General features: G+C 38.3%; 1 protein-coding gene and 1 long non-coding RNA gene across 7 annotated transcripts in view; one reads left to right on the top strand and one right to left on the bottom strand.

Moving 5' to 3' along the window:
- Positions 1-14391, top strand: part of LOC105472767 (glutamate ionotropic receptor kainate type subunit 1) — a 404586-nt gene that overhangs the window by 257695 nt on the left and 132500 nt on the right. For all 6 annotated transcript variants that reach the window (XM_071095553.1, XM_071095551.1, XM_071095552.1 and 3 more), the window contains exon 4: positions 11676-11857. In XM_071095553.1, coding sequence (XP_070951654.1) covers positions 11676-11857 — 182 coding nt within the window. The remainder of the gene's footprint in view (positions 1-11675; positions 11858-14391) is intronic.
- Positions 1-14391, bottom strand: part of LOC105472769 (uncharacterized) — a 155590-nt gene that overhangs the window by 24889 nt on the left and 116310 nt on the right. The window lies entirely within an intron of this gene.

The following is a 14391-nucleotide window of genomic DNA, read 5'->3' as shown; positions in this document are numbered from 1 at the left end:
CCCAGTAATTTTGTTTTTGCTATTAAAAGTAGTGGCAAAAACTGCAATGACTTTTGCACCAACCTAATAGCTGATAGGTAAATGATAGATTAGAGAGATATATATAAATAAGCAGATGATAGATTAGATAGATAGATGATAGGTAGATGATCAATTAGATAGAGAGTTGATAAACAGTGAATATAGTTGACAGTTAAATAGATAAATGATAAATGGTAGATAGATGATAGATAGATAGATAGATAGATAGATAGATAGATAGATAGATAGATAGATATGATAGATTCCCTTGTTTCGTAGACATTTACTGCCAGGCATTATCCTAAATATTGGGGATAAATCACACACAAAAAATCTGACTTCATGGAATCCAGTCTGTTTCTCTGTTGAACAAAATATATAGTAAATATTTAGTATGATAGATAGTAGAAAATGTTATAAAGAAAAATAAAGCAGCAAATGGTATTTGGGAGACTAACAGTAGAGATGGGATTTACAATTTTATGTAAGAATACCAGGGAAGTGCTCTAGAAAATACCATTTGAGTAAAAATTTAAAGAGGATAAAAAACAAATCATGTAGATACCTGGGGGAGAGCATTTCAGACGTCAGGCAGAGGGAACAGCCAGTGCAAAGGCCCTGCCAAAATAACTCTTTCCTGGTAGCACTGTGCTGAACCCTACCATTAAGTCTTTCATACCATGGAGGATTTGCATATGTAAATAGCTAAAAGGACAATATTTAATAATTTCAACTTTTGTTTTAGATTAAAGGGTACATATGAAGGTTTGTGCCATGGGTATATTGCATGATGTTGAGGTTTGGAGTACAAATGATCCTGTCACCCATGCAGAGAGTGAGCACAGGTAGTTACCAATAGGTACTTTTTCAGCCCTTGCCTGCCTCCTCTAATAGTCCCTAGTGTCTATTGTTCCCATCTTTGTGTCCATGTGTACCCAATGTTTAGCTTTCACTTATAAGTAAGATCATGGGTATTTGGTTTTCTGTTCCTGTGTTAATTCACTTAGGATAATGGCCTCCAGCTGCATCCATGTTGCTGCAAAGTACATGAGCTTATTCTTTTTTATGGCTGCATAGTATTCCGTGGTGTATATGTACCACATTTTCTTTATCTAATCCACCACTGATGGGCATCTAGGTTGATTCCATGACTTTGCTATTGTGAATAGTGCTGTAATGAACATCTGAGTTTGTGGGTTTTTTGGAAGAATGATTTTCTTTTGGATATATACCCAGTAATGGGATTCCTGGGCCAAATGGCAGTTCTGTTTTAGGTTCTTTGAGAAATCTCCAAAATGCTTCCCACAGTGGCTGAACAAATTTAAATTCCCACCAACAGTATATAAGTGTTCCCTTTTCATCACAGCCTCACCAACATCTGTTGTCTTTTGACTTTTTAATAATAGCTGTGTGACTGCTTGTGGTTTTTATTTGCATTTCTCTGATGATCGTGATGATGAGCACTTTTTCATATGTTCTTTAGCCACTTGTGTGTCTTCTTTTGAAAAGTGTCTGTTCACCTCTTTTGCCCACTTTTTAATGGGGTTATTTTTGTTTGTTGATTTAAGTTCTTTATAGATTCTGAATATGAGACTTTTGTTGGATGCATAGTTTGCACACATTTTCTCCCATTCTGTGGGTTGTCTGTTTACTCTGTTGATAATTTCTCTTGCTGTGCAGAAGCTCTTTAGTTTAATTGGGTCTCCCTTGTCAGTGTTTGTTTTTGTTGCAATTTCTCTTGAGAACTTAGTCATGACGTATTTGCCAAAAACAATGTACAGAATGGTATTCCTTAGGTTTTCTTTTAGAATTTTTTTTTTTTTTTTTTTTTTTTTGAGACAGAGTCTTGCTCTGTCTCCCCGGCTGGAGTGCAGTGGTGTGATCTCCGCTCACTGCAAGCTCTGCCTCCCGGGTTCACACCATTCTCCTGCCTCAGCCTCTCAAGTAGCTGGAATTACAGGCACCTGCCACCATGCCTGGCTAATTTAATTTTTTTGTATTTTTAGTAGAGACAGGGTTTCACCATCTTAGCCAGGATGGTCTTGATCTCCTGACCTCATGATCTGCCTGCCTCAGCCTCCCAAAGTGCTGGAATTACAGGCGTGAACCACCACGCCCACCCTAGAGTTTTTATAGTTTGAGGTCTTACATTTAAATCTTTAATTCTTCTTAAGTTAATTTTCATATATGGTGAAAGATAGGGTTCCTGTTTTATTCTTCTACATATGGCTAGCAAGTTATTCCAGCATTATTTATTGAGTAGGGAGAAGAATAATATCTTGAATTCTTGTTATAGACACCATTAAGCTAAATATTTAGACAAAAATTATGTAAGCAAAAGAAGAAACAGGGTGCTTCAAATAGGAACTTTCCTGTTCTAAAATTTACCTGTGGATAGGCCTACCTCCCAAAATTCACAATGACGCTATCCCTTACTTCCTTATAAATATGTGAACATTGAGAATACTCATGTACAGAGTATATGAGTAAGTCTAAAATAACTAAAATGTTTGGGCTGCAAAGGAAAAACACAAGGACATAGAAGTTAATGGCTACTGAAGACTGATATCTAAAGGGTCATGAAATAGAAGCTTTAGCTAGTCCTCTGGGCTTTCATGGACAAAGTGGATGAAGGATTGAGGGAAGCAACTTTAGCATCACTGAAAGAATTAACTTTTAATCACCAGATCTCTCAGGGGATGAAATGCATTTCTCTCCAAAATATTTAACACCCTAATCTGGAAGAGTTCAAGTCCAGGCTTGGGATACCCTGTCACAGGCAGGTCCTGATAAGGATCCCTGCAGTACCCAAGAGGTTACCCTGGAAGACACCTAAAGTTGTTCCCAAATTTGGATAAATTGTTTTTCTAAAACCGAAATTGCCACTGCACTGTCCCATCATGATGCCACCCTGGTAAATCATACGTTTCTTCACCTTCACTAATGCTGTCAGTCTGTCATTCCACAAATATTTATTGGACACACCAATAAATATTGGTACCAGCACGTGGAATACATTAGTGAATAAAACAGACAGAACCCACTGACTTCAAGGAACTTAGGTTCTATGGGAATAATAAACCATTTTCTCTTTCTATATAAAATGATTACAATTGTTGAACGGTGGTGAGTGCTGTGCAAGAAAGAAAAAGTAGAGCAGATTGAAGGGAATCTGGAAGCCAGAAATGCGGTTTGCAGAATTAAAGGTCATGTCACATTGCACAGATGAGGCTTGAGCAAAGGCTGCAAGGAGCTTAGGAAGTGAACCACGTACTGTGAGAAAGAAGGCGGTTCTAGGCAGAGAGAACAGCTAATGTCTCAGGTAAGAGTGTGCCTGATACATCAGAGCAACAGCAAGGAGGCCAGGGTGGATGGATCAGAGTAAGAGGGGAAGGGAGCTAGAAGAGATGGTCGGAGAGGAGGGCCTTGTAGGTCATGGAGGGCTCTGTAAACCACTGGAGGAGCTTGTGCTCTGCCCGGAATGGGAAGCCATGGAAGAATTTTAAGCAGAGGGTGGATAAGATCAGAGTAACATTCTATAGTAGTCTCTACTCATCCTAAGGGGATACATTCCAAGACCTCCATTGGATGCCTGAAACCACGGATAGTACTGAACCCTATATATGCTACGGTTATTTTTTTATTTTATTTTATTTTTGAGACAGAGTCTTGCACTGTCATCCAGGCTGGAGTGCAGTGGCGCGATCTCAGCTCACTGCAACCTCCACCACCTGGGTTCAAGCAATTCTTCTGCCTCAGCCTCCCCAGTAGCTGGGATTACAGGCACTTGCTACCACGCCCAGCTAATTTTTGTATTTTTAGTAGAGACGGGGTTTCACCATGTTGGCCAAGCTGGTCTTGAACTTCTGACCTCTTGATCCGCCTGCCTTGGCCTCCCAAAGTGCTAGGATTACAGGCGTTAGCCACCTCGCCCAGCCTGCTATGTTTATTTCTAAGCATACATACCTAAGCACTTGTTCTATGTTTGTATATATAGTACTTGTATGAATGATACCTATAATAAAGTTGAATTTATAAGTTAGGCACAGTAAGAGACTAACAACAACAGTGATGAAATGATTCACGTCCCGTGTGGACAGAGTAGGATTGTACAAGACTTCATCATGCTATTCAGAAGGGCATGCAATTGAAAACTTATGAATTGTTCATTTCTGGAATTTTCCGTTTAATATTTTTAGACCACCATTGACTGTGGGTCGCTAAAATCATGGAAGGCAAAACCTCAGATAAGGATGGCCTGATCCTGAAGAGTAGTAGGAGTAAAAGAATCACTGTACACTCTACAGAGGCAAAGGTAGAAACATAGCAACCTGCCAGATGGCTCCTATGGAAACTCAGGGAAGAGATGGAGGCAATACAGTAGAGGAGTAAGATACACTCAGGTTCTGGAAACATTTTTAATGTACAGCCGGCATAATATCTGAGAGGATATTTGAATGTGTTCCCCACTTGAAAGTTTTTATTACATATGACCATGTCCTCTTTTCTTTTTCTTCATTTATGTGGTGACATTGGGCTGTGTTTGAATGATTGCTCAAACATTGTAGGGTCTTTGAGAAAACTGCACAAAAATCATCGTGGATATTCTCAACTGCACGCATTTTATCTTTTCACTACCATTTTAAGATGTCTTTTTGAGTATCCAGTACAACCTTTGGGTCTGTATGACACTTATTTTGATTTAAGGAACTCAATGACCTGAGAAACTTGGGACATCTCAGGTTGCCTCAAGAGATTAACCTGTTTAACAGGGAAGATAGCAAGCGTATTCCTTCCTACGGCAAACTCCTCTGAAATATCAAAGTTTGGCCCAGTGTTTCAATTAAATCAAATGTCAAGAAAAACACTTTGTATTCCTTAGACACAAGACAAATGCCATATGTTAAGTTTATTTTAAAATGGAGGATAAAAACAGGAAGACCATGTTCCAGTCTGAGAAAATATTGACGCCACGGTGTTGCTGAGGCAGGTTATGGTTTAATTCATACCTGTAGATTAAAGAATCAAAAATGAACTCAAAATAATAATAATATCCTGAGGGAGTAGAGATTAAGAAAGAAGGAAGAGAGAAATAAAAGATTGATCTTTTTGTCCTGAGCCGAAGGATGGAGTTGTCATTACCTGAAATAGAGGTTATAGGTGGAACTGGTTTGAGGAAATAAGAATGATATCAGAAATTGAGTCATTAACCTGTTAAGTTTGAGTTTCAGGTATCTATCAGACATCTGAATGAAGGTAAGAACAGGCAGTTAATACACGAGTCTAGAGTCCAGAAAACAGGTCTGGGCTGGAGACACAAATTTGAGTGTCCTCAGCCTATAGATAGGACTAGATCGATACATCAAGGAAATGAGCACCAGATGCCTCTAGCCCTAAATTTATAGCACATCAACCTTGATAAGTTTATCTTTGTTTACTTAAGTCATTTTTCTCAACACATCACAGCCATGAGATTTCTAAAATGCAGCCTGCAGTGAAGAGTTGTTAGTCATCACGTCAAATATAGTCTCCAAGCTTTACTGTAAGGATTAATGTGAAATGAGATTAGCATCCCTAATAGTGGCAGAGATTGAAAAAACCAATCAACCCTGGGAGAAAACATACACGAAATGAAAATCACAAAAATAACAATAACTAAATTCTTGACTGCTGACTATGTGCACTGTCCTAAATAGATTATTAACTCAGTTAATGTGCTCAACCAGCCTGTGAGTGAGTGAAGTATCTGCTCTTATGGCTGTATTTAAGTACTGACTTAGTTTTTAAAAACTCTGTGTATCATAGTTCCTTCCATTTTCCCATAGAAAACAGAGATAAATATACTCTTCCAGAACCAAGAATCTTCACAGAAGCCTAAAGTTTGGACTCAAAGAAAATCAACTTTGGCATGAGTAGTCAAGCTAAAATGCAAGATATGCTATACACAGTCAGTGCCAAATAAATGACTCTTTTCACTTTCTGTCATCACCACTCTCCCCACTGTGTCGTTATGACCACTTGTGATAGCCAAAACTCTTCTGCTACGTGCTGTCCCATCATTCCACTTGAAATAGCCCAAGGATGGAACATTCTTAAAACTCAACAGCAAAAAAAACAATAAATTATAGTTTCTTTTTTTCTCTGGACTCACTTTTTTCTACCCTTTATATCTCCCACCTCAGTTCTTTGACCAGAACCCTACTTAAATATTCAGAACTCTGCCCAGGAAACCAATCTTTAGGTATTGCAGGCCAAGCATATTAATTTTAGCTACTGTTGAAACTTCACGAGAATTCAGCACCAACATATACTGGTGGAGTGCAATATACTTTCTTGAATATTTAGACTAGATTCTTCTTATAAGGTCCTTTGTAACCAAGGTACACAATTTTTCTTTTGGGAAGACTCCCACTTGCCTTCTCTGTTGCACTTCTGAAAAACCCTATGTATGAAGATCTGCACTTTAAAAGTGTTTTATTTCCACAGGTAATTCTGAAAAACCCTATGTATGAAGATCTGCACTTTAAAAGTGTTTTATTTCCACAGGTAATTCGCTCACATACCCATTTTCATTTTTCAGTTTTGATTTTTCCTCTGCTCTGGATGATGCACAGATCCCCTTAAGAATCCTATTAGATTTGTGTATATTAATATACCCACAAGTTTATGAAATGCCATTTTGCATATTTCCAAGTTCAATAGAGAAGAAATTAACATTTAAAATGTGCAACCTGATCTTTGGGTCCCAGTGGTTTATTACATTCATGTTTACGGCATCAAACTCACTGATGGTTTAACAAACAAGACATTGGATTAAGACTCAAGAAAACCTAGGTACTTTTCTTTTGAACTGAGACTCATTAAAGATAGCTAAAGCTATTGAGAAATGGATTGGACTGCAGTGTAAGGTAGAGAATTTCTCACACTGAGAGGTGTTCAGCAGTGGCTGTGTAGAGGGGACTCATGCGTCAAGAGGAGTTTGACCTGAAGGTCTCTTCCAATTCCTGCTATTTGTGACCCATTTTCAGGGCCAATCCAAACAATTAACCTCACCATGCCTCACTTTCCTCACTGTGAAATAGCACTGACACCTATTCACCTCAGAAGTATATTCTAGGGTTTATTTCGCTACTTATAAGGCATGGAGCAGACTTCATAAAAAGGGGCAATCTAAATAGCAAAGTTTGTTATTACTTAAAAGGAAGGCATAGGAAATTTTCAGTGCTCACTGGAAATAGCAGAGGTTTTTTTTTTCCTCCTCCATATGCTCCACCTGTTGCCTGAGTTACCCAATGTGCATGCAAATCAGCATTTTTTCTGTGTCACATCTGAGTGCACCGAGTAGACAGGCGGCCAAAGCAAGTGTTTAGAATTGGCCATTTGGATATTTTTGAAAGTTGTATCTATATGCAGAGCTCAGCTCAAATTCATGTGAAAAAAAACAGTCTTCTTTCTGTAAAGCGTTTATTCAACCAAAGTTGCATTTCCAATTTCATTCTTGGGGATACAAGTGGAAGAGACTTTTATGATATTATTTTGTATCTGTACGTTTTGTCTTTTTATTTAGAAAGATCTGAACTTAGAGAAAAGTTGCAGGACATGTACAATAAACTCCTGTACACCCTTCACCTAGATTCATCATTTATTATCATTTGGCCTCATTTGCTGTAATGCTCTATCATTCTCTTAATATAGAAACACCTACAACAATAAAAATAATACTAAGTAGTAGCACTGTTGAACCATTTGAAAGTAAGCTGCAGACATCTTGACCTTTTTCCCTATAAATACATTAGCATGAATTTCCTAGGAAGGACCTTTCTCGTTACAACCACACTACGATTATCAAGTACAGGAGACTTAACAATAACATAATGTTATCTAAATACATAGAAATATATATTTGCTAATATTGTTATTGGCAAAATAATAGTATATATTTGATAATTGTCCCAGGATCACAAATGGCATTCAGTTGTCAATCCCTTTCGTCTCCTTTGATTCAGACAATTCAGCCTTCTTTTGCCATATATGACACTGACATTTTTAAAGAGTCCAGGTCAGTTTTATTGTTGCATGTCCCTCTATTGGGTTTGTCTGGCTCTCTCTTATCTACGTTTTATTTTTAAATTCTCTCCATCTCAGTGAGCCAGAAGAAAATTCACCTTATCAGCATTATACGCACCTTTACCATTCACTGCAACTGGGGTCCTGGCAGGGCTGGGTCACTCCATCAGGGCTGGCTTCCACACACGGAAGGATTAGCAAAGCTAGGTGTTGTGCCTAAATCAATGTCCTCCCTTTGAAGTAATTATTTGTTTAGCAAATGATTTTTAACTGCTCATTACAACGAAATGTAAATGACTGATGGATTGCTGCAAAATGCAAATATAAGGGAAAGCTTTCTCTAAATGTTGTCTACTGTGTCTTTTGAATTGTAAATTCTCCATCGTTTGCTAATGAAGGCAGAAAGGCTTTTCTTAAGCAAACAATTGCTTCAGGAAGAGAAATGTAAAACTCACTCCATCCCTGTTCTTTGTTCTCACCCCAGTTTCGGTCCCTAATCTTTAAATCTGCTGATCCTCCCCCTTTCTGAAGCCAATTTACCTATATACTGGCAAAAGGAGAAAAGTAGGAGTTTAACAGTGAGCTTTTTGTAAAAGATAAATTTATTCCAATTAGAAACTAGTCTTTCTCCCATTTCCTCTATTGGTATTAAAATATACCTTCTTTTATGAAACTATTTTAAAAGTTGATGGTCACATTTGGGGGTGTGTGTTTATTAATGGTCTAGTGTGCCAAATAAGGATTTAATATTGTGTGCTGGTCTAAAATGTTCTTTCTCTGTTTACTTATATAGCTATTTATTAATATAGTTAATTAGTCAGCTTGTTAATTAGTTTTTCATTCAGTCAGTTGACAAGAGATCCTGAAGTTGGGAGGGGCCACTGATTTGGAGGAAAGAGCCCTAAATTTGGTATCAGAAGGTGGATTTGGCCTTAATCCCTGGGTCTGCCATTTATTAGCTATATAACCTTGAGCAAGTTACTCCAGCCTGCAGCAGCCTTAGCTCATAATCTGTAAAATTAAGTGGTAATTGATGCCCCATCTACCTCAAGAGAGCAGGGATAAAATTCTCCTCCTGGCTGTGAGGACTCTGAAGCAGTTTGTGTTGTCTTGCACCCTCAGGGCCTAACATGAAACTTGGCATCTAATGAGCATCCAGCAAATGTTTTCCCATAAAAATAAATGAAAGAAGTGAGAAAATGTATGTCAACTTTAAATCCCATAAATATGTAAGTCATCATGATAGAAAGATGTGACATTCTATTCAACACAGAAAAAGAGAGCAGTTCATTGCAGCACACGAAATGCACTTTTTAAATGTTTTCTCCATGTTATTTAGAGACCACATTAAACTGTCCCTTGTGGTTATAGTCATGAAAAAAAAAATCTGTGTGATTGCAAAGCAGGTGGGTGATAAGAGAAAACAGGAGAGAAACTCAGGCAGCCTGAAGTCTCTATTTTTTCTCCATCTCATCAAACAGTCCTAAGCCGTATCTGTTCCCTCAGCACTAACAACTTGTATTTATAAGGCAGGATGGTGATGTCAAAAGATTAAGTGTTGGATTCACAAACAGCAATTTTAATCCAGGATTCTTCTTAACTATCTTTGTAAGTTACTTAACTACTCTGGGCCCTGAATTCTTCATTTAAATAATAATAGGAATAATGGTTACATCATAGGATTATTTCAAAGATTAACACATATTATGAATAACAAATATATGAACACATGTTCTATATTTTCTTTCATTTTTAATGTTTCTCTGTAGTTCAGGATGTGGCTCTGGAAGTGAGAAGACAAGCAGGTGATTATAAGTACCTGAGGGACTTCAACCACATTGACTGATTTGAAAAGGAGCAAGAATCCAGGAAGCCTGTTATTCTAGCAATTCAATTTTTGTGTAAAAAGAGAAAAGGTTCATGTATTAATCCATTTTCACACAGCTATAAATAACTACCTGAGACTGAGTAATTTATAATGAAAAGAGGTTTAATTGACTCATACTTCCATATGGCTTGGGAGGCCTCAGGAAACTTACAATCATGGTGGAAGGTAAAGGGGAAGGAAGAAATGTCATACATGTTGGCAGAAAAGACAGAGAGAGCCGGGGGGAAGTGCCACACTTTTCAACCATCAGATCTCGTGAGAATCCACTCACTATCACAAGAACGGCATGGGGGAGATCCACCCCCATGATCCAATTGCCTCCCACCAAGTTCCTCCCCCGAAACATGGGGATTACAGTTTGAGATGAGATTTGAGTGGGGCCACAGAGCCAAGCCATATCAGATCATGAGCCCTAAATCTTGATAAGGTTCTACAGCAACTACCCTCCCATTCTACCACTCCCACACATTTAACTCTGAAGTTCAATATCATTATACATTTATTGTACATCAGAATCAAACCTAACTATGGTGGTAGAGAAACCTTTCCTCATTTGAGCCACACACAAAAAAATGTACCGTCTAGTTTAAAAAAAAAAAAAAAAGTAGCTACATAAGTAAAACAAGAAAAAGAAAAATGTGAGTTTGGCAGTAGCTGGAATCCATGCTGAATCTTGCACTGAACATATCACAATTTTCATCTGAATACTCATAAAGCTTAATATTCCCTATTGATTACCTAAAGCTGACAAACCCTGAAGGCACAGAACTGCATGCAAAACAAACAAACAAACAAAAACCTTCAATTTTTCAGTGTGACAGAAGTCCTTACTCTGAGAGCCAAGGTGCAGCATAGTGAGCACCTGTTAACATTAGAGGAAATAAGAGGGAGTCTTTTACACAGTGGCTTTCCTTGCCCTAGTAAAGCACTTCTATTAGGAAACAGTGCAAATCAATACATCCACACCTGTGGTAAACCAAACATTCTCCATCAAGTTAGTTAGACATATATGTTTTGTTGCAATAACCAATAGAGAATTTTTTAAAAATTCTGTTTCTGCTTTTATGATCATAATTTCTAAAAATTCTATGGTCTTTTAAAAAAATCAAGTAGGATTTTCCCATTTAGCATTCAAATATATTAGGAAGAAAATGTAATGAGTATGAGCCATTTACAAATAGTTTATATGGCAGGAACTGAAAGATTATATACAGCAACCCGACTAATTAGCTGGTTAAGAGTATTTTTATATAAATACTTAATAAAAGGCTAACAGAAGTTTATAGCCTCGACAAATCTCCATATTCTATTAGCTTTGTAAGTGAGCAGGTGTGATCTATTTCATCGAACTCTTTTGGAAACTTCAACCAACTTTTTGTTTACCAAGTTTTACAGTTGCAGGCTTGATTTGTTAAAGATGGGAGGTGTTTGCTGAAAGCTGGAAAGGACAATTGCATTCTAAATAAATTTAAAATGCTCCTGACAAAATTATGCTTCCAAGCCACACATACCCACAAAGGGGAAATAGTATGATCCACCACAGAAAGATGAGTGACAAATGGGAAGTCAGGAGTGTAACCATTAGGAAGGTGGTCAGTGGGTACATTTTGGAGTTGAAACAAGTTTAACTATAGATAACAATAAACAATACTCTGTCGACAGAACAGTCTCTGTTGCATGATTGGATGTCATTTTCTAGGTCTAATTCGTCTACAAGAGCTCATCAAAGCTCCCTCCAGATATAATATTAAAATCAAAATCCGCCAGCTGCCCTCTGGGAATAAAGATGCCAAGCCTTTACTCAAGGAGATGAAGAAAGGCAAGGAGTTCTATGTGATATTTGATTGTTCACATGAAACAGCCGCTGAAATCCTTAAGCAGGTAAGAGGGCTAGGGAGGAGGTGCAAGTGTGGGAGAAATGTTATTTTCTATTTTTCAAAAATGCCATCTAGTTTTCACTTCATGCAGCATGATAAAACTGCAGCAGTCCAGTTTAGGCTGAAGATTATAATTTTCAGAGCCCTTTTAAAGAGGCAAGGGGCTCAGAGAGTTAATGGGGCTTCGGTGAAGCTGTATGTGAGTGTTTAGTTGTAAATGTGTGCTTCTATGGGTGGACCAAGTGGTATGTGACTCCTACCAGCAGAAGATGAGAGGAGGACATCATTTCGAGATGATTAAACATCTCTCTCTCTCTCTCTCTCTCTCTCTCTCTCTCATGTCTCCTGAAAAGACTGTGCCAGATTTCATTTACACAATGCCTGACTCGTCCTAAATACATCTTCCTCATGGCAAGACCCCTTTTGTCAAACATGCAGGATTGCAAACACAATAAAAAAAGGCATACAGGGACAGTTACAGAAAATATGCCTCTTTCTTCTAATTTGTTGTAGACAATAAACTGCTATGCATTAATCTCCACAGACAATGTGGGTGGAAATACTTAGTAAATTGTGAAATCCTACATAAATGAAGACATGAGTAATGTTCAGAATAATAACAATAGAACAATAATTTCTGAGCACTTGGTCTTATGTTTAAGAAAGCAAATTCACTGGGAGGCCGAGGCAGGCGGGATCACCTGAGGTTGGGAGTTCGAGACCAGCCTGACCAACATGGAGAAACTCCATCTCCACTAAAAATACAAAATTAGCCGGCCTGGTGGCACATGCCTGTAATCTCAGCAACTTGGGAGGTGGAGGCAGGAGAATCCCTTGAACCCGGAAGGCGGAGGTTGCAGTGAGCCGAGATCGCACCATTGCACTCCAGGCACTCCAGCCTGGGCAACAAGAGCGAAACTTCGACTCAAAAAAAAAACCAAAAAAGTAAATTCAGAATTAGAAGAAAAAAAAAGCATAGACTAGTACTTCTCACTCCAGAATGATTTTGCCCCCTGGAAACTTAGAGCAATGTCTGAAGACATTTCGGGGTGTCATATTTGGAACAGGGTCCTCCACTGGCAACTAGTGGGTACTGCTAAACATCTTGTAATACACATCTGGAAAGGCTAGCGAGATGTTTAAAATAGAAGCATTAATAAAAGATCAGATGATTGAACCTGGAAGAAAGAAAAAATAGCCAGGTTTTATTTATGTGGTCTGCCTGCCATCTCTTTATGTTTAAGTCGTTATTGTGGCATAGGCAATGTTTTTATCTAAATAACACAAGCTGTTATTGTACTGTTTTGTTTAAAAGGTCTGGGATTGCTATGTTGTTGACGGTAAGGGCTGGTGATTTCATAAGTAGATAAACCCCTCCACAGGAATGCAGAACTGTGGATTCTTGAATCACTAGAAAGAGCTCCTTTCAAATAGTCATCTGGCCTGACTCTCTGGTGCTCCATCTCACACTTGCAGAGCACCTCCACACAACCGTTGAGTTCAGAATTGAGTTTTTAATTGCACTGAACATCGACAGTCAAAAAAGTTAACCAAATGTTTCTATTATCTGCTGGATGATTAGCGTAAAAAAGAAATCTATTTAAAGTTAGAGTTGGGAGGCTAAGGCAGGAGGATCACTTGAGGTCAGGAGTTCAAGACTAGCCTGGCTAACATGGTGAAACTCGGTCTCTATTAAAAATACAAAAAAAATTAGCCAGGTGTGGTGATGGGCACCTGTAATCCCAGCTACTTGGGAGGCTGACGCAAGAGAATCACTTGAACCTGGGAGGTGGAGGTTGTAGCGAGCCAAGATTATGTCACTGCACTCCAGCCTGAGTGACAGAGCGAGACTCCGTCCCCAAAAAATTAAATAAATAAAATAAAAAGCTGGGAACACAAAGTTGCATTGAAAGCAATTACAGACATCACCATATCTAATTCTCACACTTTGCAAGATATAAAATGACATCGCCAGAGTCATACATCCAGTGCTTTCTCCACCATGACATGCTGTCACTCCTGTTAGGCAGAAAGTATTGGTTTCTTAATTCTATGCTATAGTTACATTAACAAATCTTTAGATATTAAAATTATCTCTCAATAAAGCAAGCAAGCATGTGGCAGTAGTGTCAACAACTGAAGAACTTTAAAGGTAAAGAAACGCAATCAGTAATCCTTTATCATAAGGCTTCATTTGAGAATGTTAACACAGTTCATTAAAGGATGTAATGAAGTGTGTGGGTCAGAACTGAGAAAAACACCCAGATTTATGTGTAGCCCTCAAAAGGCAAAGAAGCTTCCCTTCCCAGGAGCCTGTTGTAACAGAGGTTGAGGACGTCTGTTAGATTTAAGAGAATGATTTTCTGATGAGGCTTCTCTTTGCTAGATACTCATTTGTCTCACATAACTGGCCACACCTCTCCCAAGGGCAGGTCTGGAATAGGCAAGAACAGCGTACGGTGGTGGCAGGGAAGGGCTGCTTCTATTTCACTAAATTTGGACTTGAAGTTCCTTTGATAGAAGTGGCTCTTTCCTAGT

The sequence above is a fragment of the Macaca nemestrina genome, chromosome 4 (genome assembly GCF_043159975.1).
Source record: "Macaca nemestrina isolate mMacNem1 chromosome 4, mMacNem.hap1, whole genome shotgun sequence".
Classification (NCBI taxonomy): domain Eukaryota; kingdom Metazoa; phylum Chordata; class Mammalia; order Primates; family Cercopithecidae; genus Macaca; species Macaca nemestrina.
This window is presented reverse-complemented; position numbering and strand designations above follow the sequence as displayed.